Below are 25,985 nucleotides of genomic sequence, written 5' to 3'. Positions count from 1 at the left end.
AAGGAAAAAGAAGGCTCCTTCTATCATATGTGGAGCAATTGTAAGGTAGTAAAAGGGTTTTGGGAAATGATATATAACAAGTTGAAAAAATGTTAAAAAATAACCTTTGCTAAAGAACCTGAAGCTATCTTTTTAGGAATTCTAGGTGCTGAAATCCCAAGGTATCAGAAAAGACTATGTATGCGACCATGGCTGCACGGATGTTATTGGTCCAGAGATGGAAAAAATATAAAGTTCCTACCAGAGAAGAATGACACATGAAGTTGCTGGACTATGCTGAAATGGCAAAATGACTGGAAGAATCAGAAATCAGGAAGACCGAAATTTAAATAAGGAATGGGGGAAATTTATAACTTATCTTAAAGACCATTGTAAACAGTTAAAATGGTTAATAGGGTTGGAATATCTCTTGTAATTTAAGGGTGGATTCCAGACACAGTGGAGATGTAAAAGATTTGGATCATTATAAAAGATGCGGGAGGAAATGAATAATAATAGGACCCACAAAGGGGAGGATGGAAGACCAGGAGATTCCTTGCAATCTTGTTTTTATGATTAATATTTGATACATCTCTGCAAAATTTTAATTTGAAAAACCAAGTAAATAATTTTTAAAAAAACCATCCTGGGTCTTTTCACGACAGATGTTGTGGAGCATTGCTTTATATCTTGCTTTCGTTGTGCTATAGCACAAGTGTGCCCCTCTTGGCAGCAATCATGTAGTTGCATTGGGAAAACGTTGGAGAATTACTAATAAAGTGGAATGTTGCGTGGGTAAAAAGGAAAAGGGACCCCTGACCTTTAGGTCCAATCATGGCCGACTCTGGGTTTGCGGCACTCATCTCTCTTTATTGGCCGAGGGAGCTTCCGGGTCATGTGGCCAGCATGACTAAGCCGCTTCTGGCGAACCAGAGCAGCGCACGGAAACGCCGTTTACCTTCCTGCCGGAGCGGTATCTATTTATCTACTTGCACTTTGACATGCTTTCGAGCTGCTAGGTTGGCAGGAGCTAGGATCGAGCAACGGGAGCTCACCCAGGGATTCGAACTGTCGACCTTCTGATCAGCAAGCCCTAGGCTCTGTGGTTTAGACCACAGCGCCACCTGCTGGTAGTCCAGTATAAATCCCTTGAGAATGCATTATTATTGCATAAATGGCATGCTGCAGAATACACCCACAAAAAAGCACCAGTCTGGGGAGTAATCTTAAATTCCAGACAACAAAGCATAGTTCAGAAATGGCAGGTGCTGCCCCACTTCATCAGTAGCTGGAGAGGGAGACACCATATCAGTGACAATGACCAAAAACCAGTTCCGAGAACAATCTTGACTTCCATACAACAAAGGTTCATTGTCATCATGTTAAAGAAAAGCAATCCAAAGACTAAAGATTTGGGAGTACCGCCTTCTGTTGCTGGAAAAACAAAAGAAAGTAATTATTAAATTGTTTAAAGCAAAGCAGAAAGCTTGATTGATGGTGGAAATAAAGATTTCAATGGATGATAGAAATTTCAGTATCTTTTTTTGTTCCCTGCCACTAAAGAACACGAGAAAATGAAAGTGGAGCAATCATTGCTAGCTGTGAGAAAAAGAATACGAAGCAGGAACACAAGAAGTGTGAACGTGCCCAGTCTCCCTTGATTAATATGATTCGATAAATATATGAATCAATGGTACAATTGCCCTTGGAATACTATGTGCGATTCTGTTTGCCTGACCTCCAAAAGGAAATTGTAGAACTGGAGGAAGTTATTATTATTATTAACAACAAACAACAACAACAATTTACTTATACCTCAGCTTTCCCCCCTGACAGGGACTCAAGGCAGCTTTTGGATAAAATAAAACAATTAAACATTAAAAAAATTGAAACCACACACACCCCACACACATCACATACAATCACAGCAAAAGCAGAACGGCAGCAGCCCATTTGTTAAAAGCAGTCGGTTTCCAAAATGGAAGTCAGTGCAATTGAAATGAAACTAAGCTTTCTCCAGGGCAGGAGCGTTTCTCTGTGGGATGACAGCAGGGGGGAAATCAACGAGCGGAATTGTTTTAAGAGGGCTTTTTCTCTAGGGGGTACTGAAGGGCACGCAGTACCCGTACCCCTCTCTCTCTTGCTTAAAAAGTGTGGTACTTAGTGTAACAATTTCATGGTGAGTACCAGCACCTATTTTTCCAGGAAAAAAGCATTAGTTTTAAGAGTTGTCTTAAATGTCAGAGTGAGGCATCTGATCAAGGCCTGTATTTTAAAATGAGCTTAAAGATTTGCAAATGTTTCATGCCAGGCAGAAAACCAGCTGGCTAAGTACTTTGGCAGTTGTTTATCCTCCTGGACAAGGGCCCCCCTGATTTATAGCAGTAGCAGGAGACAGGTTTTTCAAGGTTGTAAAAGGGAAATACAGGCTGGGAGCAAAGGTTACACTGACCCTACATATTACAGAATACAATCAAGCTGCAAAAACACTAATTAAGAGTTGGTAAATAGTAAGATCTCTGTTTAGATAGAACTTAATACCACGAGCCATCTGTTTTAGCCATTTGTTTTGGAATGCAGGGGCAGCAGGGGCAAAAGGTGATCTGGTAATTAAGGTGCCTTGTCGAGGCAAATGTAAGATATATGGCTACTTGTCTGCCATTTATGGATAGAAGGAAATATAGCTCTTTGTCTCCCATAAAAGGTAATAGGAAATGGGTGTATCTTTTATGATTGGTTCTAGCAAACAGCCAATAGGAATTTCAACCAGGCTGATTGGACAGAGGCAGCCAAAGGAGGAGCAAGGGGGCTGGGCTGAGGAAATATATGTGCTGGCCATCAGGGCTGGAGGGCAGGCAGAGCTTTGGTAACCATATACCACTGTGCCTATTGTTGTGACGTGGGGTTTGTGATTTCAGCTCTCTTGACATAATATGCTGGAGACAGTTCTGTAGTAACACTTCTTTATTAAAGCAAACAAGACTGAGAACTGAGGAGGGGAGAGCTACATTTATAGGGACAGGGAACTAGCTAGAAAGGATACATTTTGGAGGGAACAATATCAGGCAATCACAGTCCTGCCTTTTGGAGGAAACCAATAAGACAGAGGATCCAAATACAGCAGCTTAAATGAACCAATAGTAGCTGTACCCTCTGGAACCAAAAGGCAGTTACTTTACCCTAATGCAAATACAGACAATAATAATAATAATAATAATAATATAATAATTTATTATTTATACCCCGCCCATCTGGCTGGGCCTCCCCAGCCACTCTGGGCGGCTTCCATAAAAACCAAAAATACAGTAAAATATCACACGTTAAAAACTTCCCTGAACAGGGCTGCCTTAAGATGTCTTCTGAATGTCAGGTAGTTGTTTATCGCTTTGACATCTGCTGGAAGGGCATTCCACAGGGCGGGCGCCACTACCGAGAAGGCCCTCTGCCTGGTTCCCTGTAGCTTTGCTTCTCGCAATGAGGGAACCGCCAGAAGGCCCTCGGCGCTAGACCTCAGCGTCCGGGCAGAATGATGGGGGTGGAGACGCTCCTTCAGGTATACTGGACCGAGGCCGTTTAGGGCTTGAAAGGTCAGCACCAACACTTTGAATTGTGCTCGGAAACGTACTGGGAGCCAATGTAGGTCTTTCAAGACCGGTGTTATATGGTCTCGGCGGCCGCCCCCAGTCACCAGTCTAGCTGCTGCATTCTGGATTAGTTGTAGTTTCCGAGTCACCTTCAAAGGTAGCCCCACGTAGAGCGCATTGCAGTAATCCAATTTTATATAATACAGATATAAAATCCTTTGACTCAATACACAACACCTATCATTTATTTGTCTGACAAATAAATTATTATTTTAATTTCTCTATTGCTGCATTGAATATTTCATTCCAGCTAAGCGTTAACCACAAGTAGGGTGTTACAAGAGCTCAAGTTTTTTTATTTTTTGGAAGGAGGTAAGAGGCGATAGACAGATCCTGTGGATACTGGGGGAAGTTGAATTTCTCAGAAATTTCAGGGTGTAGGGTTGGCTCAGCTATGTCCAGACCAGCAGTGGGGCATCTCCAATTAGGCCTATCAGACTGTACCTTTTGGCCCCTTAAGCCCTTTTGGCCAAGCCACACATCCCACCCCACCTTTGGCATCATGTATGATGTCAGGTGTGGGGCAGTGTGGTATGCCCCACAAAGGACATTGCGATCTGCAAACAACAACATCCTGGAGATCCTGGGCCTCGGGGAGAAAAGGCTGGCCTTGAATTTCAGTAAGGCCCAGAAGCTCTGTGCCTGGTATGACCCCACTGGATGCACTCCTCTAGAGTCGCCTCTGCGCACTGAACCCAGAGGCGTTGCTATTGCTGGAAACAGACTCAGCCTCCCCTATGCAGCAAAGGTCTGGTCAATGAACAGCCCAAATACATGAAACTATGTAGACTTTCTCCCCAAAATAATGTCACTGAATGAACTTTTCTTCACTCAGATCATTGCCCTGGGGCAATCGGGGGGGGGGGGGGAAATTAACCTCTCTAGTCATGAGGTGTGTCCTCTGTTGCCTTCCTTGCTGATACCAATGTGGAGAGGACACCAAAGTGTGCTGGCAAAACTCATAATAAATAAGTTATGCAAACTGACCTTTATCCCTGTTATTCTTAACACTGGCTCATTCGTGGAAAATAGTTAATCTTTAAATGAGTTCAGGCCCCTTTGATTTATAGGCAGCGCTTGGGATGCCCATCCACTTCTTTGCAGAACCAAAGTACCAGGAGCAGCAAACTCAACGAGGGCCGTCTGCTCCCAAATGGGCCTCTTTGGAGTGTTGCCCTTCTTGCTGGTCTCCTGCATCACCTTCTTGCTTATCCTAATCCGGAGGAGAGATGCCACAAAGGGCAAACTGCCCCCGGGCCCCACCCCATTGCCTTTGCTGGGCAATTTGCTCCAGTTGGATGTTCGGAACATCATAACATCTTTCCAGAAGGTGAGTGTGGGTTTCTGCTGCCAGCAGGGCTGGGGGCTGCTATGTGAAGGAGGTGTCCCAGTGCCATTTGGAGTGGAAGAGGAGGAGCTACCCCTAGGCAGGATTTGTTACTGCAGAAAAAGAGGAAACTGCCTTATACAGATTCAGATTACTGATCCATCTAGTCATGTTTTCTTCTGCTCTGCACTGTCCGGCAGTAGCTCTCCAGGGTTTTAGATGGCAGGGACTGGACCTGGGTCCTTCTGCATGCAAAGCACATGGTCTTCCACCGAATCACACCCTTTCACGCTGTCGCTTTCCATCCAAGTATCAGGTGTGTTCTTTGTCTCTTGGCAGTTCCAGGAGCAGTATGGCTCAGTCTTCACTGTCTACATGGGCTCCCGGCCAATTGTGGTGCTGTGCGGTTATGGAACCATAAAGGAAGCACTCATAGATAATGCAGAAGCATTTGGAGGGAGAGGACTGATGATGGGTATGGATGAAAGCATCAGGGATTATGGTAAGTGGCAGCTTGAAAATAGAGTGTTTGTAGCAGAAATGAATGCAACCGAAAGCTGGGATGGGATAAATTTATCTTGCAATATTAGAGGAAGGGCCATAGCTCAGTGTCAAGAGTACCTGCTCTGAATGCAGAATGTCCCAGCTACAGTCTCTGGCATTTACTTGAAACAATGGAGAGCAGGCACCAGTCAGTATACTGAGCTGGATGGACCACATGCCTGACTCGATAGAAGGCAGCTCTCTATGATCCCTGTCTTCTTCTTATTTTTGAACATTATCCATGTAAACCCAATAATAAAATAGGACTTCATGAGTCAAACATATAAAAAGTAAATCAAACCAAGCCCAGCCTGGGATGCTACATGCACAAGAAGCAACAATAAAGCAATTTATCTGGATATTTGCGATGAGATAACATACAAGTGGAGAGTACCATCATAATAAATGAGAAAGCAAGAGGTGTGGTGCACTTGATTTACAAGATATACCAAAACATGAAGCTATAACTGAAGCCACCAGAGGGAGAAGGAGCGCTGTGAGTCTATAATTTAATATAGCTCAGGACTGAAGAACTACTTTTAGTCTGAAAATTGCATTCCACCATAGGAAACTTTTCAGTGATGTGCAGGACTGTGGTAAGTGGTGCTGGAGCCAAGGTGTGGGGGAAAAGAAGAGGAAAAGGTTTGCATGGCCTTCCCCCCCTTCCTTCCTTCCTTCCTTTCTTCCTTCCTTCCTTCCTTCCTTCCTTCCTTCCTTCCTTCCTTCCTTCCTTCCTTCCCCCCTTTCGCCTTCTTTCTGCCACACACACCTTATCCTTCCAACTGTTCTTGTCTCAGTATTATCTGAGCTAGATGAACTAAAGAGTCTGACTCAGTATTCCTGCATTCCTGCATGGCAGGGGGTTGGACTAGAAGTTCATGGTGATCTCTTCCAACTCTATCATTCCAAGGCATTTTTCCTATCTTCCTTTTCTAGGGATGGGGGAGAAATTTGACTCACTTTCGATTTTCTCACTTTCCAGTGTCTCACTTTCCCCCATTTCACTCCTAGAAATGGCAAGGTCAACCAATTTGGCTTTTCTAGACTTCTCATTTTTCCACTTCTCCACACCACTTTTCTTTAAAAACAGCAACAAACCTCTCCAAAATTCTCCAGTGTTTTAGTTCGGATTTCTCCTAGTAAGCACAACGGTCCTCCCTGCCGTTGTGACTAATGTACACATTTTATCTTTGCAAGCAATTTCCCCAATACAATGCATTTTGATGTTATTTTCACTGTTTCACGAATATATTTTAATGCCTGCTTTCCACTGTTTTTATAAATATTGACTGGAGAACCGCACTGCAAAATTTGGACAAGTGAAAATTTTGAAGTGTGGCTGTGTTTCAGTTCTCCTATTGTTTTGCAAAGTATAAATGAGTGTGAATTAAATGTGAACCGAATCCTATTTAATGTAGGTAAGCTGCTTCTTCTCTCTCCCTTCACAGCTGCCTCTTCCTCCCTGCCCTCATTCTCACTTTCTCTCTCTCCATCTTCCATTTCTTTCTTGTTACCATTTGCACCAATGGAAGCCACTGGAAAGCCGAACTCTTGTTGGGATGGTTGGGAGGTCCCAAGAAGGAGAGCCATAGGCCTGGTGGTTGGTTCCTGTGGTCCAGAGGCCTGCCACCCCTGAGCTGATTCAAGGTGGTGAAATTATGCCGAAAGTCTGCTACCCCTCAGCTCATGCCAACTGTCCCTCCATCTTTCTGTGCAGTGACTTCCATGCCAGGGCTTCCTCTATAACTGCTGCAATGCAGGGGGTTGGACTAGAGGACCCCTGGGGTCCCTTCCATGTCTACAATACTGTGATTCTATCCCTCTTCATCTCAGAGAAACCAGAAACACATTGCTTTTTCCACTGTTCTCTGTGTGGCCCTTCCATCTTCTTTTGGACCTGACTTGTAGTGAAGAAAATGTCCCCCCTGGAACATATGGCTGCCCCTGTGAGAACGGGATTGTTAAACAAGAGGGAGGTTCTGTGTGCCATTGTTTTCCGTGTAGCGCCTCCATCTTTTCTCCCCCAGTCTTCTGCCTTTTTTGTGGCGTTTTTCTCCATTTCCAGGCGTGGTTTCCACCAACGGGGAACGGTGGAGGCAGCTGCGTCGCTTCTCCCTCACAACCCTGAGGAACTTTGGGATGGGGAAGAGATCCATCGAGGAGCGGATCCAGGAGGAGGCCCAGTTCCTGGTGGAAGCCCTGAGGAAAACGGAAGGTGAACGTTTCCCCTCGGAAGGGGCGCCGTGTGCTTTTTGACATTGTCGTAGCAGGAGGCGAGGAAAACGATGTTGGAACGGCCGCTCATCCTGCCAAAACACCCGCCATGCTTTCCTCACAATCATTCAGTCCCCTGTCAAATAAGTGGGTCTGGCTTTCCTCCTTTACACCTGCCCCGTTGCCCACAGAGTTTGTCATCTGGTTTCAGGAGATGGCGTTAGTCCCTCAGGAAGATTGTGGCATATACAGTGGTACCTCAGGTTACATACACTTCAGGTTACAGACTCCGCTAACCCAGAAAGAATACCTCGGATTAAGAACTTTGCTTCCGGATGAGAACAGAAAACGCACAGTGGCAGTGGGAGGCCCCATTAGCTAAAGTGGTGCTTCAGGTTAAGAACTTTGCTTCAGGATAAGAACAGAAATCGTGCTCTGGTGGCACAGCAGCAGCAGGAGGCCCCATTAGCTAAAGTGATGCTTCAGGCTAAGAACAGTTTCAGGTTAAGAACAGACCTCCGGAACAAATTAAGTACTTAACCCGAGGTACCACTGTAAAGGATCTCCTTCCTCCTTGTGTTCCAGCCCAGATGTGCAAAAAAGGGTTTAATCACCACAGAGGGGTCCATTGTGGTGCCAGATTCTGTGGTTTTCTGAGCACCCGGCGCCTTCCCTCAGAAACTCAACCAGATGAGTGGGATATAAATAATACATTATCATCATTATTATAAACCATGGGTAGGCAAACTAAGGCCTGGGGGCTGGATCTGGCCCAGTCGCCTTCTCAGTCTGGCCCCCGGACAGTCCGGGAATCAGCGTGTTTTTACATGAGTAGGATGTGCCCTTTTATTTAAAATGCATCTCTGGGTTATTTGTGGGGCATAGGAATTCGTTCATTTCTCCCTCATAAAATATAGTCCGGCCCCCGATGAGGTATGAGGGACAGTGGACCGGCCCCTGCTGAAAAAATTTGCTGACCCCTGTATAAACCTTGGGCTTGTCTGCCTCCGTTCCCTCTTCCCTCAGAGACTTGAGGGGTGAGACATCTGGTGAGGAACCAGGATTGTTTCTGTGGAGAAATAAGACCCATTTCCCTCTCTCCTCAGACCAGACAAGGGATGTGAGGAAACTGAGGAGATACCAGGGAGCCATCCTCTAGTGGAGTCCTTTTCCCGCCTTTTTCCTCTCTCCCGCCATGAAGAGGCTAAATGAACGCCAGGCTCAAAATGGCTGCCTTTCTGCCAGGAGCTGCCTCTTCCTTTCTCCCTTTCTCTCTCTCCTCAAGGCCTGGAGGGTGAGGGGAGCCTTTCCAAGGCCATGGGCCTTTAGAGGGCCACAGGAGTTGCCTCAGGATTTTGTTTTTTAAGGAGGATTCAAAAGGTTTTCCTGCCCTCCCGCCCCCCAGAGTAAGCCCTTCTGAACAGCTCGACCGTCCAAAATAAATCAATGACTAGACATGCCTCGTTCTGAAATGAATTAATCACTACACATGTCTCATTCTGAAATAAATTAATTACTACACACGCCTCACGAGTCCCTGAGGAATTTGGGTTCCCCAGAGGATGGCTTGGAATTGCATTGCTGGGCGAAACTGCAAGATGGCCTTGTCCCTTTTGCTTATTTCCTTAGGCTTTCCCCTCAGCTATTGAAAAGGCAAAGTTGCCTCTCTTTTACCACAACTTTCCAAGTCATTGTCTTAAGGAACTCTTGAAATTCACTATATAGAGTTCCATTTTCTGGGGCACAGTTTGCACATGAGGGTGGATATAACCCTCTGTGTTTTCTGCCTACGCCTTGACAGTTCAATATTAAATAAGAGTGCATTCTTTAAATGTAAAATCATTTTTCTTCTTTGCTTTCTCTGTCCCTCCGGAAAGTTTTTAATAGAATTGAGGAGAATTTCTATATCTTGCCTAATTAAGAGGAAGGACGGCCCCCAAGCTTTCTAGTATTCCACGGCATGGCAAGATCCTGCCCATGTGCAGAGGTTTATTTGGCTTCATCTAGCTGGAGAAGCTTCGTTTGCATATTTCTGGATGCTGTTAAAACATTCAGGAGCTATTTTTAGCTAAATGCACCAGTGTCCATTGCTGTTGTTGTTGTTTAGTCGTTTAGTCGTGTCCGACTCTTCGTGACCCCCTGGACCAGAGCACGCCAGGCACTCCTGTCTTCCACTGCCTCCCGCAGTTTGGTCAAACTCATGCTGGTAGCTTCGAGAACACTGTCCCACCATCTCGTCCTCTGGCATCCCCTTCTCCTTGTCCCCTCCATCTTTCCCAACATCAGGGTCTTTTCCAGGGAGTCTTCTCTTCTCATGAGGTGGCCAAAGTCTTGGAGCCTCAGCTTCAGGATCTGTCCTTCCAGTAAGCACTCAGAGCTGATTTCCTTCAGAATGGATGCATTTGATCTTCTTGCAGTCCATGGGACTCTCAAGAGTCTCCTCCAGCACCAGAATTCAAAAGCATCCATTCTTCGGCGATCAGCCTTCTTTACGATCCAGCTCTCACTTCCATACATCACTACAGGGAAAACCCTGGCTTTCACTATATGGACCTATGTTGGCAAGGTGATGTCTCTGCTTTTTAAGATGCTGTCTAGGTTTGCCATCGCCTTTCTCCCAAGGAGGAGGCGTCTTTTAATTTCGTGACTGCTGTCACCATCTGCAGTGATCATGGAGCCCAAGAAAGTAAAATCTCTCACTGCCTCTATTTCTTCCCCTTCTATTTGCCAGGAGGTGAGGGGACCAGTGGCCATGATCTTCGTTTTTTTATCTTGAGCTTCAGACCATATTTTGCGCTCTCCTCTTTCACCCTTATTAAAAGGTTCTTTAATTCCTCCTCACTTTCTGCCATCAAGGTTGTGTCATCTGCATATCTGAGGTTATTGATATTTCTTCCAGTGATCTTAATTCCGGCTTGGGATTCATCCAGCCCAGCCTTTCGCATGATGAATTAAATAAGCAGGGCGATAATATACAGCCTTGCCGTATTCCTTTCCCAATTTTGAACCAATCAGTTGTTCCATATCCTGTTCTAACTGTAGCTTCTTGTCCCACATAGAGATTTCTCAAGAGACAGATGAGGTGATCAGGCACTCCCATTTCTTTAAGAACTTGCCATAGTTTGCTGTGGTCGACACAGTCAAAGGCTTTTGCATAGTCAATGAAGCAGAAGTAGATGTCTTTCTGGAACTCTCTAGCTTTCTCCATAATCCAGCGCATGTTTGCAATTTGGTCTCTGGTTCCTCTGCCCTTTGAAATCCAGCTTGCACTTCTGGGAGTTCTCGGTCCACATACTGCTTAAGCCTGCCTTGTAGAATTTTAAGCATAACCTTGCTAGCGTGTGAAATGAGTGCAATTGTGCAGTAGTTGGAGCATTCTTTGGCACTGCCCTTCTTTGGGATTGGGATGTAGACTGATCTTCTCCAATTCTCTGGCCACTGCTGAGTTTTCCAAATTTGCTGGCATATTGAATGTAGCACCTTAACAGCATCATCGTTTAAAATTTCAAATAGTTCAGCTGGAATATCATCACTTCCACTGGCCTTGTTGTTAGCAGTGCTTTCTAAGGCCCATTTGACTTCACTCTACAGGATGTCTGGCTCAAGGTCAGCAACCACACTACCTGGGGTACACGAGACATCCATATCTTTCTGGTGTAATTCCTCTGTGTTTACTTCATGGACAAAAGCAACAGGCATTTAAAAGTGTCCATTAGGTATATTCTTTCTCCTGAAGAATAATAATAATAATATTTTTTATTTATATCCCGCCCTCCCCAGCCGAAGCCGGGCTCAGGGCGGCTAACAACAATAAAACAATACAAAAGTACAACACAAACAACACTCTAAAATCATTCATTATAAAATTAATTAAATTCAAGCCACTGGCAGCCCTGTTTAGGGAAATTTTTAATGTAGGATGTTTCATTGTGTTTTTAATATTTTTTGGGGAGCTGCCAGAGTGGCTGGAGAAACCCAGCCAGATGGGTGGGGTATAAGTAAATTATTACTATTACTATTATTATTATTATTATTATTATTATTATTATTACTCCTTTGAACCACAGGATGCAACCTGGCATCTTAGGTGATGTTGTCCCCATTTTCCACCTCCGCAGGGCACCCATTTGACCCGACCTTCTACCTCAGCCATGCCGTCTCCAATGTTATCTGCTCTGTGGTTTTTGGCCAGCGGTTCGAATATGAAGACAAACAGTTTGTCTTTTTACTTAATGTGATCAACAAAACCTTCCGGCTCATGTTTTCCACAGCGTCGCAGGTAATGGAGGCACCTGCTCACCTGGGACAAGAGAATGCATCCATAGCCTCCCGTAACCTGGTTATTTCATGCCCTCCACTTTTTAAAAAAATGGCTCATTTTTTATTTGGGTGTGGGTTGGGAGGACATAGTACAGGGCTTGGGCATTAAGGGGTCCAGACCATGGGGTGTAATACAATGAGGAAGCTTAGACAGTTGTCTGTTATTTTTCTTCAAAGATGAAGAATTTTTTCCCAGGCCTCATGCGGATCCTGCCTGGGCCTCACCAAGAAGTGCCCAAGTACATGAAGGAGTTAATAAACTTCGTCTCTCAGAGGGTCCAGATCCACCGGGAGTCCTTCGATCCAAATTGCCCCCGGGACTTCATTGACTGTTTCCTGGCCAAAATGGAGCAGGTACTTGTTGGGGGGAACTGTGTGTCTCCCAGTTATTGGAGGTTGACCTTCTCAACAGTCTTTGTTCTGACATAAAGGCCTCATCCAAACTTCCTTTTGTGCTGCATTTCTAGGCACAGGTCCACACTTGAAAGCACCGTGTCTAAATGCTTCCCCCTTTCTCTTTTGAGTCCCATGATTTCTCCATTACAATCTACTCTTTGCCAATGAATCAGAGCAAACAGCAATCCATGGAAAAACCCAAATTGCCATTTGTTCTGGTCCAGCATCAGGGGCGGAGCAAGGGGGTGCGGTGGGTGTGGACCGCCCTGGGTGTCACCACTGAGGGGGGTGACAAAATGCTGGGCGGCACTCACCGCGGGGCCTGCAGTGTGCCCAAGCCACGCATCTCTCATGGGAGAGACACGGTGGCTTGGACGCCTGCAGGCTCTGCGCTGCCCAAACGGTACGCCCGCTCCTTCCCCCCCCCCAACTGTAGAGCGGCTGAGTGGGAGGAGGCAGGCAGACTCCGGAGGCCCCGTGGTGTGCCCTGCCCCTATGGGCAGCTCATCCTGCCCCTGGGCACACCGCCCCAGGCACCTGAGCAGCTCCTGCACCAATGTCCAGCATTGAAAAGCGGGTTTTCCTGCTTTTATTTTTCCTGGCCATGCCAGGAACACCCTGTTACTCCCAGCTGACCGAGGACCCCTGCCCCGGGCCACAGACAAGTTCTGCACTGGCCTGGTAATAATAATACAGTGGTACCTCTGGTTATGTACTTAATTCGTTCTGGAGGTCCTTTCTTAACCTGAAACTGTTCTTAACCTGAAGCACCACTTTAGCTAATGGGGCCTCCCGCTGCCGCTGTGCCGCTGGAGCATGATTTCTGTTCTCATCCTGAAGCAAAGTTCTTAACCCAAGGGACTATTTCTGGGTTAGCGGAGTCTGTAACCTGAAGCGTCTGTAACCTGAGGTACCACTGTATTGTTCAACCACACTTTACAAAAGTTAAAAAACTTACAATGGATTAGAATAAAAATTCTATTGAGTCAGATATCTAAGGTGAGGGGGACTAGAAACAGCTGCCATAACACAGTGTAAAAATGAAAAATAGAAACCTAAGGCCAAACACTTCTTGGTTCCTTACCTTACCAAACCAATCTCAAAAGTAAAGGTAAAGGTAAAGGGACCTCTGACCATTAGGTCCAGTCATGACCGACTCTGGGATTGCGGTGCTCATCTCGCTTTATTGGCCGAGGGAGCCGGTGTACAGCTTCCGGGTCATGTGGCCAGCATGACTAAGCCACTTCTGGCGAGCCAGAACAGTGCATGGAAACACCGTCTACCTTCCCGCCGGAGTGGTACCTATTTATCTACTTGCATTTGACGTGCTTTCGAACTGCTAGGTTGGCAGGAGCAGGGACCAAGCAACGGGAGCTCACCCCGTCGCGGGGATTCGAACCACCGACCTTCTGATCAGCAAGTCCTAGGCTCTGTGGTTTAACCCACAGCGCCACCCGCGTCCCACAATCTCAAAAGTATCTGCTGTCAAAATAAATTGACAGGGCAAAATCTCGTAGGAGGACCACCTCAACCTGTACACTTAAATATTTTCTGTCGAGCACAGATGTCTTCATTTTCATTAACTCCTATCCAGTCAATCTCATTCAGGGAATATATATTTCTATATAATAGAGGTTGATAATATACAGCATAATTGATCTTTCATAATTGATCTAAATATACAGAAAGGAAATCCTGCTGGCCGTACACCAGCCTTCCATAAAATATTTGTGCAGGCATGATGATTGGCTCCTGGTTGTATAACTTGCTCTCTTCTTTCCTCCTCTTCTTCCTCCCTGTGTCAGGAGAAAGAGAACCCAACTTCGGAATTCCATAATGAGAACTTGGCTGTTACGGTTCTTAACCTGTTCTTTGCAGGGACAGAGACAGTCAGCACCACCCTCAGATACGGGCTTCTCATCCTCCTCCGATACCCAGAGATAGAAGGTAAAAAACAAGACCAAATCTTCCTTACTCAGTCTTGTTGCCCATCTTTTGGGCTGCCTTATGGGTTCCTTCCTTGCCAAATAAACCAGGACTCCCTTTTAGCTCTAGCCCAGGGGTGTCAAACTCAAATTCATCGGGGGCCGCATCAGCAGTTTGGTCACCCTCAAAGGGCTGGTTGTATCTGTAGGACTTACAGTACAGGAGAGAAGGGTTCAGGCAGCCGTTGGATCTGTCACATCACAGGATGGCATGTGCTCAATATAAAAACAAGTGGAGGTTTCCTGAATGCATGTAAAGTGGAGGTTTCCTGTGTAGAACGGCTGGCGCCGCTAGAGGGCAGATGTTCTCTGGCTTGTAGGCTGCCACGCATGCGCTGAAGAGGCGGCTTTCTTGTGTCAAAAAAAAAAGCGAGAATAAAAGGTGAAGGCTGGCGGCCGGCGGCGGCTACACGGGCCACATGACGAGGTCTGGTGGGCCGGATTCGGCCCGCGGGCCTTGTGTTTGACACCCGTGCTCTAGCCTATTGTTATGTACTGAGTTGAATAGGATCCAAACTGCAGCAGTCTGATTGGTCCTAGAACAATAGGATCCAAAAGGCAGCAGTCTGATTGGTCCTAGAACAATAGGATTCAGAATGCAGCAGTCTGATTGGTCCTAGAACAATGCAGCAGTATGATTGGTTGGCAGGAACCACCCAATCATGCTCCAGATAGAAGTGAATCCACAACTTGATTGGCTTACAGTAGAATTCCGGAATTAGCCAATCATGTGCAGCCCATTGTGTAAATAATGTATATAAAGCAGATACCTTGAGGGGACTTTCATTCATTCATTCCTCCTCACCACTATGAGCTGAATAAAGAGCATGAAATCACTTTGCGACTCTGAGTATATTTCACTGGCGACGAGGATGGGATCCCGCTGAGCTGACTGCCACACACAGCACCGCCACCTGCCGCACCGCTGCCTCGCACCGTGTATCCAGGCTTCAGCTCCGGGACACAAGGAACTCAGAATGGCAACCGACAGCAGCTTCTCGCCGTTCAACCCAGCATCTGGAGACTGGGAAGCGTACGCCTCCCGTTTCACCTTCCTCCTAGAAGCCAAAGGGGTCACCGATGAAGAAGACGCCAAGAAGAGGGCAATATTCTTCAGCATCTGCGGAGAGGAGACGTTTGAAATCGCCCGGGCTCTCCTTGCACCCGAAGACGTCGCTACTGTTCCATACAAAACAATAATGGAACAGCTGAAGGGGCACTTTTCGCCACAGCCCTCTGTGGTGGCTCGTCGAAATGCCTTCTATGCAAAGCGGCAAGCCCCTGGGGAAACCATAACTGGGTTTGTGACCTCTCTCCGCCAAGCTGCCCGGTTCTGCAACTTCTCAGAGCTGGAGAACATGCTTCGTGACCGCCTCGTCGGTGGCCTGAAGGATGAGAAGCTGCAACGACGCCTCTACGCTAAGAAGGACCTAACGTTCCAGGTCGCTCTGGAGGAGGCCCTGGCAACGGAAGCTGCCGAGAGGTCGACGCAAGAGGCACGGCCGAGCCAGCCGTCCCAACCAAGGGTCCACCACGAAGACCTCACCGACGACTCAGGATCCAACAGGGAGGAGGTGCACCGAGTACAGCAGCACACTCAAGCAGCCCACATACCACAGCTGCCTCGACGAGAAGCAGGGAACTGCGCAAGCTGTGGAGACAGTCACGAGAGGAGGACCTGCCGTTTCCGCAACGCAGAGTGCAGGCAGTGCAGAAAATTGGGACACATCGCCCGGGTGTGTCGAGCTCGGCCCACCCGACGCCAGGCATCAGATGACCAATCCAAGAGCCCCAGGTCCCGGGGCCCAACACACCAAGGCAACTCGACGGAGCTCACGGACTTCCAGGTATACCAGTTGCCCCACCCCAACGTAGAGACAATTTATGTAGAGGTACAGATAGAGGGGGCCCCATGCCGCATGGAACTTGACACGGGTTCAACTCTATCCATAATCTCGGCAAGGACCTTAAGGAAACTGTGTCCTACTGGGGGTCCCAAACTCAGGCCGGCCCCATTCACTCTCCGGGACTTCCAGAAACGTAAGGTCCCCACAATGGGGGTGGAGACCTTCAGGGTGCAATACCGAGGGCGGACACGGCAACTGGACTTGCTTGTGGTCAAGGGCCCCTACATTAGCTTACTGGGATTGGCATGGTTTGGACCACTGGGGCTAGCCGTCACCGGGGTGAACCACACTACCTTACAAGTGGACGTGGACGCCATATGCAAGGAATTTCCGGGGGTTTTTGATGGGAAATTGGGACAGTATACGAGCCCCCCCATTGCTCTACAGCTTGACCCCGCAGTACGACCAGTCAGGCTCAAGGCCCGCTGGGTCCCGTTCGCCCTGAAACCCCGTATAGACGAGGAATTGGACCGACTCGTGGAGCAAGGAGTGCTGGAGCCGGTGCCTAATGCCCCCTGGGAAACCCCAATCGTCACACCCGTCAAGCCGAATGGTTCGGTCCGCATCTGCGCAGACTACAAATGTACCATAAACAAGGCCCTCACGGCCCATGCATACCCAGTGCCAGTGGTCAGCCATGTCCTTGCCACCCTGGCTGGGTCGAAAATTTTTGGCAAGCTGGACTTGGCCCAAGCATATCAACAACTGCCAGTAGATGAGGCCACAGCAGAGGCACAGACGATTGTGACGCACAGAGGAGCGTTCAGGGTAAAGCGGCTGCAATTCGGTGTCAGCGTGGCACCAGGCATATTCCAGAATCTAATGGACTCTCTCCTTAAAGGGATTCCTGGCGTCACCCCCTTCTTCGATGATGTGTTGATTGCCGGGCCCACACCAGAGGAGTTTGAGGACCGCCTCCGCACCGTTCTGCACCGTTTCCAGACAGCGGGTCTCAAGGTGAAGCGGGAAAAATGTCTACTAGGAGTGCCTCAGGTGGACTTTCTGGGATTTATGGTGGACGCAGAAGGGGTCCACCCGACTGGGGACAAGGTACGGGCCATTTGTGATGCCCCAGCGCCCAAGAACAAGACTGAACTTCAGGCCTTCTTGGGACTATTGAACTTTTACCATTCCTTCCTTCCCCACAAGGCAGCGGTAGCGGAGCCCCTACACAGACTCCTGGACAAGCGGGCCCCTTGGGTGTGGGGCCAGTGCCAGGAGGCCGCATTCCAGGCAGTCAAGGACTTGCTTGTCTCAAACTCGGTCTTGGCACACTTCGACGAGAGGCTGCCGGTGGTGCTAGCATGCGACGCCTCACCCTATGGCATTGGCGCTGTCCTGGGACACCAACTCCCGGATGGAAGAGAGGTACCGGTGGCATACTTTTCCCAGACACTCAACGCAACCGAGCGGAACTACTCGCAAATCGACAAGGAGGGTCTGGCAATCGTGAAGGGATAAAAAAATTCCATGATTTCTTGTACGGGCGGCCCTTCACCGTGGTGACTGACCACAAGCCCTTGCTTGGCTTGTTTGCCCCCGAAAAGCAGACCCCCCAAGTGCTGTCTCCTCGTGTCCTCAGGTGGTCAATTTTCCTTGCCAGCTACCAGTATGCACTGATTCACTGCCCTGGGAAGGCGATGGGCCATGCGGATGCCCTCAGCAGGCTACCACTACCGGAAACAGGCCCTGACCCAGCACCTGCACAAGAGGTTATGAGCCTGGAGCTGCTTCCCGACCGCCCCATTCAGGCACAAGAAGTTGCACACCACTCCAAGAAAGATAGGGTCATCTCCCGGGTCCTGGACTGGGTGTGGAGGGGATGGCCCAGCAGCAGCCCCGGGCCAGAATTCGCTGGCTACACAACCCGCAAACATGAACTGTCGGCCCACAAGGGGTGCCTGTTATGGGGAAGCAGGGTCGTTGTTCCCCAGCCCCTCCGCAAAAGGGTCCTCACAGCCCTACACGAGACACACCCAGGGGTAGTAAGAATGAAGGCCCTTGCCAGGAGTTATGTGTGGTGGCCGGGGATCGACGGAGAGATAGAGGCCTGGGTCAAACACTGCCAGGCCTGCCAAGAATCCTGCCCAGATCCCCCAAGGGCCCCAGTCCAGTCCTGGGAGTCCGCCCGAGCACCATGGTCACGCCTGCATGTGGACTTCGCTGGCCCCTTTCAGGGGAAAACATTCTTCATAGTGGTGGACTCCTACACCAAATGGCTGGAAGTCGCACTGGTACCGTCCACTTCTACGTCCGCAGCCATCCGGGTACTACGCAGGCTGTTTGCAACCCACGGGCTCCCTGACACTCTCGTCTCAGACAACGGGACTGCATTTACGTCAGGAGAATTCCAAACCTTCACAGCGCAGAACGCCATCCGCCACATCCGTTCGGCGCCATTCCACCCTGCCACCAATGGCCAAGCAGAACGCATGGTGCGGACCACCAAGGACACCCTTCGCCGCATGACGCAAGGGGATTGGGAGTACCGCCTTGCCACATTCCTCCTAGCACAACACAGCACCCCCAGCTCAACGACTGGCCGGAGCCCCGCTGAACTACTAATGGGTCGGCGCCTTGCAATCAGATTGGACCGCCTTCACCCCGATAGAGCTCAGGATGAGGCAGTGGTGGGGGAAGGCAGGAACCCCCGGACCTTCGAGGCCCAGGACCCAGTGTACGCAAAGAATTTTGGGGCAGGCCCAGCATGGGTACCCGCCACAGTCACCAGGGTCACTGGTCCCGTGTCGTACGAGGTGCTAACGGATGGGGGGCAATGCTGGCGCCGCCACTGCGACCAGATACGGCGACGATTCCCGGGAGAAAACCAGGAGGAGGAAAGGTCAGAGGAGTCCCAAGGGAACAGAGGGGCAGTGAGGCCCATAGAGCAGGAGGGGCCAGCAGGAGAGGCAGAATCAGTAAATACAGAGAGGACCCGCGAGGCCGAAAGGACACCGGAACCAGAACCACGACTGAGCGAGCCGGTTGCACCAGACCAAACAGGCCCATCACAGCCAGCATCCTTGGAACATGAGCCAGAACCTGAACCCCGGACCAGGGAACACCCCAGGCCGCAACGCACACGTAGGCCACCGGCGTACCTCGAGGACTATGAATGCGACCTCCCGGGCAGGACTGGAACTTAGAGGGGAGGGGTGTTATGTACTGAGTTGAATAGGATCCAAACTGCAGCAGTCTGATTGGTCCTAGAACAATAGGATCCAAAAGGCAGCAGTCTGATTGGTCCTAGAACAATAGGATTCAGAATGCAGCAGTCTGATTGGTCCTAGAACAATGCAGCAGTATGATTGGTTGGCAGGAACCACCCAATCATGCTCCAGATAGAAGTGAATCTTGATTGGCTTACAGTAGAATTCCGGAATTAGCCAATCATGTGCAGCCCATTGTGTAAATAATGTATATAAAGCAGATACCTTGAGGGGACTTTCATTCATTCATTCCTCCTCACCACTATGAGCTGAATAAAGAGCATGAAATCACTTTGCGACTCTGAGTATATTTCACCTATGAAAGTTCCACTGGGACAAAACCTGAACTTTAGCCTGCCCAGGTCCTTTCTTTGATCACCCTGGGGCCAGAACATCTATGGCAAGCACTCCTACTGTTCTAGGGTTCACACTGGAACAGTGGTGGTTTGATGTGAAATTGCTGCTGGGAATAATCTGGAGTAGTTTTAGACCATTCGTAGCAGTTTCTTGAGATGATGGGGCAGGTTGTTGGCTTTTGCATGACTGGAAGGTAGCCAACTGTCCAGTGTTAAGAGTCACACCTGTTGCTCCATCCACTTTTGGCTTTGGTTCTACCCACCATTGTCATGTGGTCCCTGAAAGATTCTACACAAAAGACTACGGTCCCTGGTTTCAAAAAGGTCTTCCTTACCCCCAGTCTAGCCCCTTATTATCTGTTTTGACTGGCAGCCAGTCTCTCAGGTGGAGATTGCTTCTTTCCATCAGCTTCTACATTAATCCTTTAATTGGAGATGCCAGAAAAATAACCTTCTGTATGCAAACCTTGAGCTCCATTTTGATTTTACTTTCTATACTGCTCTGATATAAAATATATCAGAATTGGAGAATAGCCTCTACCAAAGGCATCAGGGAACTTTGAAGAAGCACAAACTCAGGATGAAAGGGAGATACGTTTGGCAAATCCTCACCATGATCAACTTGCCCCCAGAAACCTATGTCCCTAATGTGGAAGGAGGTGTGGATCCAGAATTGGCCTCCACGTTCACTTATGGACACACTGTTAAGACCATATTCATGGAAGACAATCTTAATCAGCCAAGAGTGATCGCCAAGGAAAGAAAGGCTATCAAAAATCTTTCCTCCTCCTATAAATGCATATATCTAACCACCTCCCACCGCCTGGGTACCACAGTTTATAGTTTCAACCCTTCTCTCTTCTTTACAGCTAAGGTCCAAGAGGAGATTGACCGTGTCATTGGGAGGAACCGCAGCCCCTCCTTAGAGGACCGGAGTCAGATGCCCTTCACGGATGCTGTCATTCATGAGATCCAGCGCTTTATAGACGTCTCCCCACTGGCACCTCCTCATTCGGTGACCTGTGACACACATTTCCGGGGCTTCAGCATTCCCAAGGTGCGGTGAGCCGTGTGACCAACAGAAGCATTAGTGACAGGTCCAAAATCCTACCTGCAGGTGTACAGATGCAGCTGTGCACATGTGTGTTTGCACACACACATCCCTGTGCAAGAGTAGAAAGCTGCAGTGGCCTAGATGGTTGCACTTCCACTTTCCAACATTTACAGGAAGCAGAAGGAGATGTGCGTCTGTGTAGTGCAGCAAACTCGAGGACTAATCAGTGAGGCAGGATACCTGTGGTACAAATCCCGCCTAATGGACAGAAAAACAGTCCCTCATCACTGTGGAAGGACTTTAGTATGGCAGCAAACTCAATCACACACAACATCCTGTTATAATTGTGCTGTCTTACCTTAAATAACCTGAGCCATCTCCACTCCTGCAGTTGAGGAGGTTTGAACTAACTACGTTTCTTATTGTATTATTAATGCAGAAAGTTCAAGAGGTTTAAGGTGTAGGTGGGTCTGGCACAGGGCGAAAGGCCAAATGCAGGATAAAGAGGAAACAGAAGGCCCTGAACTGAATCAGTTGCAGTAATAATAATAATAATAATAATAATAATAATAATAATAATAATTTCGTATTTCTACTCCACCCATATGGCTGGGTTTCCACTCTGGACTGCTTTCAACAGAACATTAAAAACATTTAAAACCTTCAAATTCCATGCCGCCTTTGGTAGAGGCTACTCTCCAATTCTGATATATTTTATATATCAGCAACCGTTGCTTTTGCGGTCTCTGTCTTTCCTCTCCAGGGAACCACAGTAGTGCCATTCCTGTCGTCCTCCCTGCATGACCCCCAGCACTTTGAGACACCGAGGAAGTTCAATCCTCGTCACTTCCTGGATGAAAGAGGGTCCTTCAGGAAGAATGAGGCCTCCCTCCCATTTTCAACAGGTATTGCACATCAGCTTCGTGGTAGGGAGGAACGCATGGGAGGGCTGGCTCGGCTAAACCTTAGAAGCAATTAAGGATGTGAAGGAGGAAAGAAAGAGTGAGAAGGGCAAGGGTGTTGGGTTAATTAATAGGAAAATAAGTCTTGGATTGAGCATTGTGTTAGTGTAGCGGGAATCTTTGCCAATAAAGCAGACACGGGTTCTTCCGAGAAAAGCCTTTATTTGCTGCAGCAGGCTTTTCGTGGGATCTTTTCCCAAAAGCAAAAAGCCCCAACTTCAACCAGAGCTGGGTATTTATAGTATTGAACAAACAACTTGTCACGTGACATAATAGATGTGCATAATATATGTGCATGTCCAAAGCAAGATTATAAACTGCTACAAAAAATTTTTTTTCCTTCCAGTAGCACCTTAAAGACCAACTAAGTTAGTTCTTGGTATGAGCTTTCATGTGCATGCACACTTCTTCAGATACACTGAAACAGAAGTTGCCAGATCCTTCTATATAGTGAGAAGGTGGGGAGGGGTATTACTCAGAAGGGTGGTGGGAATGGGTGATTGGCAGATAGCTGTGATGAGCCTGTTGACGACTCTTAACGACTGCAATAGGTCTTACAGGAAAAAGCAAGGGGTGAGAAGGTGAAAAATGGCTTTGTCATGTATAATGAGATAAGAATCCAATGTCTTTGTTCAGACCAGGTCTCTCCATGGTTTTAAGTTTGGTAATGAGTTGCAATTCAGCAGCTTCTCTTTCCAGTCTATTTCTGAAATTCCTTTGTAGTAATACAAAGTTTATGTAGTAACATAAACTGCTACATAAGCAAAAGCTGAAGTCCCAGGAATCCAACCCCCACCTGTACATGATTGTCAACCCTGCTGTAAATAACTCTCGGGCGGGCGGGGGGGGGGGAGAATTCTCAAGCAGACTCTGTCTGCTCACAAAGAACCTGTGGGATAGCCATGGACCACTTGGGCAGGTAAATCCCACTGTGTTCTATTACATGGATAGTATGCATGTTGGGGACCCGGATTACATGTAGCCATTTGCACCATGTCCCAGCTGTGAGCTAAATCTTTGTGATTCACCTATTAGCTGTATTCTTGCCCCAATGGGGCAGCCTGCAAAATCATCAGTTTCATAAGGCAACAGATTACCATAACTCCTCTATTAGAAACACACTCAAAGAGTTACAGGGACACAAATTATCACATTTATTGTGGCCCTCTGGGCCACCACCACATTTGGAGGAATAACGTTTTAAAATTAATATTATTACAGGTTACATACGCTTCAGGTTACAGACCCCGCTAACCCAGAAATAGTACCTCGGGTTAAGAACTTTGCTTCAGGGTGAGAACAGAAATCGTGCTCCAGCGGCGCAGTGGCATGGGAGGCCCCATTAGCTAAAGTGGTGCTTCAGGTTAAGAACAGTTTCAGGTTAAGAACGGACCTCTGGAACGAGTTAAGTACTTAACCTGAGGTACCACTGTATTATAATTACCAGGTCAGTGCAGAGCTTGTCTGTGGCCCAGGGCAGGGGTTCTCGGTCAGCTGGGAGTAACAGGGTGTTCCTGGCATGGCAGCGTAAGTCTGACAGGGCCCCCTGGCCAGCTTATCATTCGGAAGCCCAGGGCAAGTGTCCCCAGCTGCCTCTCCCACCCTTTGCACAGGCCTGCATGTATAGGAGCGGAGACGCAAACCCAGTTCACCAGATTATGAGTCTACCACTCTTAACCACTACACCACACTGGCTCTCACTGGCTGATTATTATTACTATCAAATTTGTATACTGCCCTTCACTTGAAGATCATAGGGCAGTACACAACATAAAAAATACAAAATGAAAACACAAAATACTTAATAAAATCCTATTTTTTGTTTCTCCAGGGAAAAGGGTCTGCCTTGGCGAAGGTTTGGCCCGTATGGAGCTCTTCCTATTCCTCACAACGGTGTTGCAAAACTTCCACCTAAAATCTCTCCAGGAGAGGGAGGAAATAGACATTTCAGCGGATGTGCGAGGCAGTTCAAAGCTTCCCCCGCCTTATAATCTTTGTGTGGTTCCCCGGTAAATGGTCCCTGCTGCATGAGCGCTGAGATATTTGGGGGATTCCTCTTCTATCTCTCTGATTGGGAGATAATATTAACACAATGAAGGTTTGTGGCTGAAAAACTGCTTTGAAAATCACTGTGACTAAAGTGTGCTATGTGTAGATCTCAATATAAAAGGAGTCTGCCCTGCTTGCACTTCTTCTGTTCTTGATTTTTCTCATGGTAGAAAAAGAAAAGAGAAGAAAGCAACAAATAGGAGAAATGCAGAATGTCTTAAGAGGAGAATTTAAGATCTTTAAAGAAGATATATGTGAGTACACAGACACATTGGAGGAAGTGCCTGGGATATGCAGGGTTGTGTTTGCATCAGTTTATTCTAAACACCTTCTCTCTGTTTCTGAATGGAAGATAACACAGTACATACTGTTAAGTTGTGGGTGAACATATCAGACGACACAGCAATTCTTCAAACAGCTCTTGTTTATTCACAGGCCAGAACAGAACTGAAGGGTTCAGCCAGCCTGCTTATATAGAGCTCCAGTACAACGCAACTGTAACAATGTTCTGTAACTATCCAATCACTGAACGTCATTTTCAATCCCTTATTTGCATTTGTGGACCTGAGTGAAAACTATCTACAGTATTCCCCTGCTGGCCCAGGGTGAGAACATCAGTACATAACACATGCCTGCAAGTCCTGGAAGACCTGCTTGCTGCCTTGCAGGATTTCCCCCACCTCCTTGGGAGGGTAAGGCCCTGACTGACTCCAGCTCCAAGAGATGCGGCTGCTGAGGAGGCCAGAGGCCATCTTTAGTGCAGATCCAGGTCATCAAGCCTGAGCCTGAGCTTCCACAACTGCCACCAGCCACAAACCACCCCATAAAATGCAGTAATCTAACCTAGAAGTTAACAGAGCATAGGCAGCAGAAATCGGCTGAAGCCTTGCTTTTCTGCAGTGGGTGGAGATGGAATGAAAATTGGGGTCTCACGCTGACACAGGGCTTGTCCACACTTCTGTTTTCCCAAGTTTTCTAGGCATGGGTCTGAGAGATTTTTTGTTTCCCTCGCAGCTTTCCCTGGGAAAACCCCCTGCTTACTGCTGTATCATAACAAACATCAACCAGGTTTTCTGCATTGCATCCATTGCATTTTTCAACAAAGACTTTGCTGAAAAAGCACAGGAAGGCAACAGGGAAAACCCAGAGGAATTTGCTGGGTTTAGATGTCACCGCTGATGAATTACTATTTTCTCAGTCAAAGTTAGCAGTATAAACATTGAAGCAGAATGTTTGTTGAAAACCCAGCCGTTGTAAGTTGGGTGGGGTGAGAAGGTACATAAGGAAAGCCCTCAGAAGCTAACCCTGGACGTATTTCCTTTTATTTTTATTTATTTTTTATTTCCAAAACCGAAAAAAGAAAAATTACAAACATCAAATTCAACATCCATATTCATTTTCTAACTTAAACCTATTACATAATTAACTAAATTAAAACATACCTAATCACTCTAAACTTCTCTTTGCTGTATACAAATACAACAGTTAGAAATTTTATATTAAAGCTTTTATATTATAAATAATATTTCAAATTCCCCTAATCCCCCGTTCCCATTCACAAAAGCACAAAGATTCACAAAATGTTTAGGGTACGTGTACCCCTGCATATCACCAGAAAAACGCACTGCTCAGAAGCAAGCCTCATTGAGTTAAATTGAACTTTATTCCAACTTATTCAAAGGGAACATTAGCAAAGAAATAGTCCCACCCATTTATCTGGGAGTAAACCCTGTGGGAAATTGTGGGATTTAACTTCTGAGCCAAGGGTGCTTGGATACCAAACTGCAAGACTGTAATCTGACAGGCTAACAATTCCGGTTGCACCTCTGAAATCAGTATGTCTTTCTGTTGAGTAACCCTTAGAAGAAAGACTTTAAAAAACCCATGATTCAAGCCTAAACTCCACAACCAGATTTTGCTTCCCTTAGGAGAACTTGCTTGTTTTATTCTGCATGGGTTGCGGAAATGCTGGTGCTTTGTACACGACAGTGGGTCTTTTGGACGGGAACGCAATTCCTGTGCACCTTTTACTCAGAAGCA

The 25,985-nt window shown here is 47.3% G+C and overlaps 1 protein-coding gene across 1 annotated transcript; it reads left to right on the top strand.

Moving 5' to 3' along the window:
• Window positions 1-4,516: 4,516 nt before the first annotated feature.
• LOC310768755 (cytochrome P450 2B1-like) lies at window positions 4,517-24,078 on the top strand. Its single transcript, XM_083627495.1, has 9 exons — window positions 4,517-4,953; window positions 5,290-5,452; window positions 7,559-7,708; window positions 11,826-11,986; window positions 12,205-12,381; window positions 14,229-14,370; window positions 20,750-20,937; window positions 21,698-21,839; window positions 23,728-24,078. Exons 1-9 carry the CDS (start codon window positions 4,777-4,779, stop codon window positions 23,907-23,909), a joined length of 1,482 nt encoding a protein of 493 aa, XP_083483621.1. The 5' UTR covers window positions 4,517-4,776; the 3' UTR covers window positions 23,910-24,078.
• The last annotated feature ends 1,907 nt before the right edge of the window (window positions 24,079-25,985 follow it).

The sequence above is a fragment of the Podarcis filfolensis genome (assembly GCF_964270895.1).
Source record: "Podarcis filfolensis genome assembly, chromosome: 8".
NCBI lineage: Eukaryota > Metazoa > Chordata > Lepidosauria > Squamata > Lacertidae > Podarcis > Podarcis filfolensis.
This window is presented reverse-complemented; position numbering and strand designations above follow the sequence as displayed.

Coding starts and splice junctions, on each gene's coding strand:
- LOC310768755 (XM_083627495.1), top strand. CDS start 4,777: ATGGGCCTCTTTGGAGTGTTGCCCTTCTTGCTGGTCTCCTGCATCACC. Junction 7,709..11,825: donor AGCCCTGAGGAAAACGGAAG/GTGAACGTTTCC, acceptor CCACCTCCGCAG/GGCACCCATTTGACCCGACC. Junction 11,987..12,204: donor TGTTTTCCACAGCGTCGCAG/GTAATGGAGGCA, acceptor TTTTCTTCAAAG/ATGAAGAATTTTTTCCCAGG.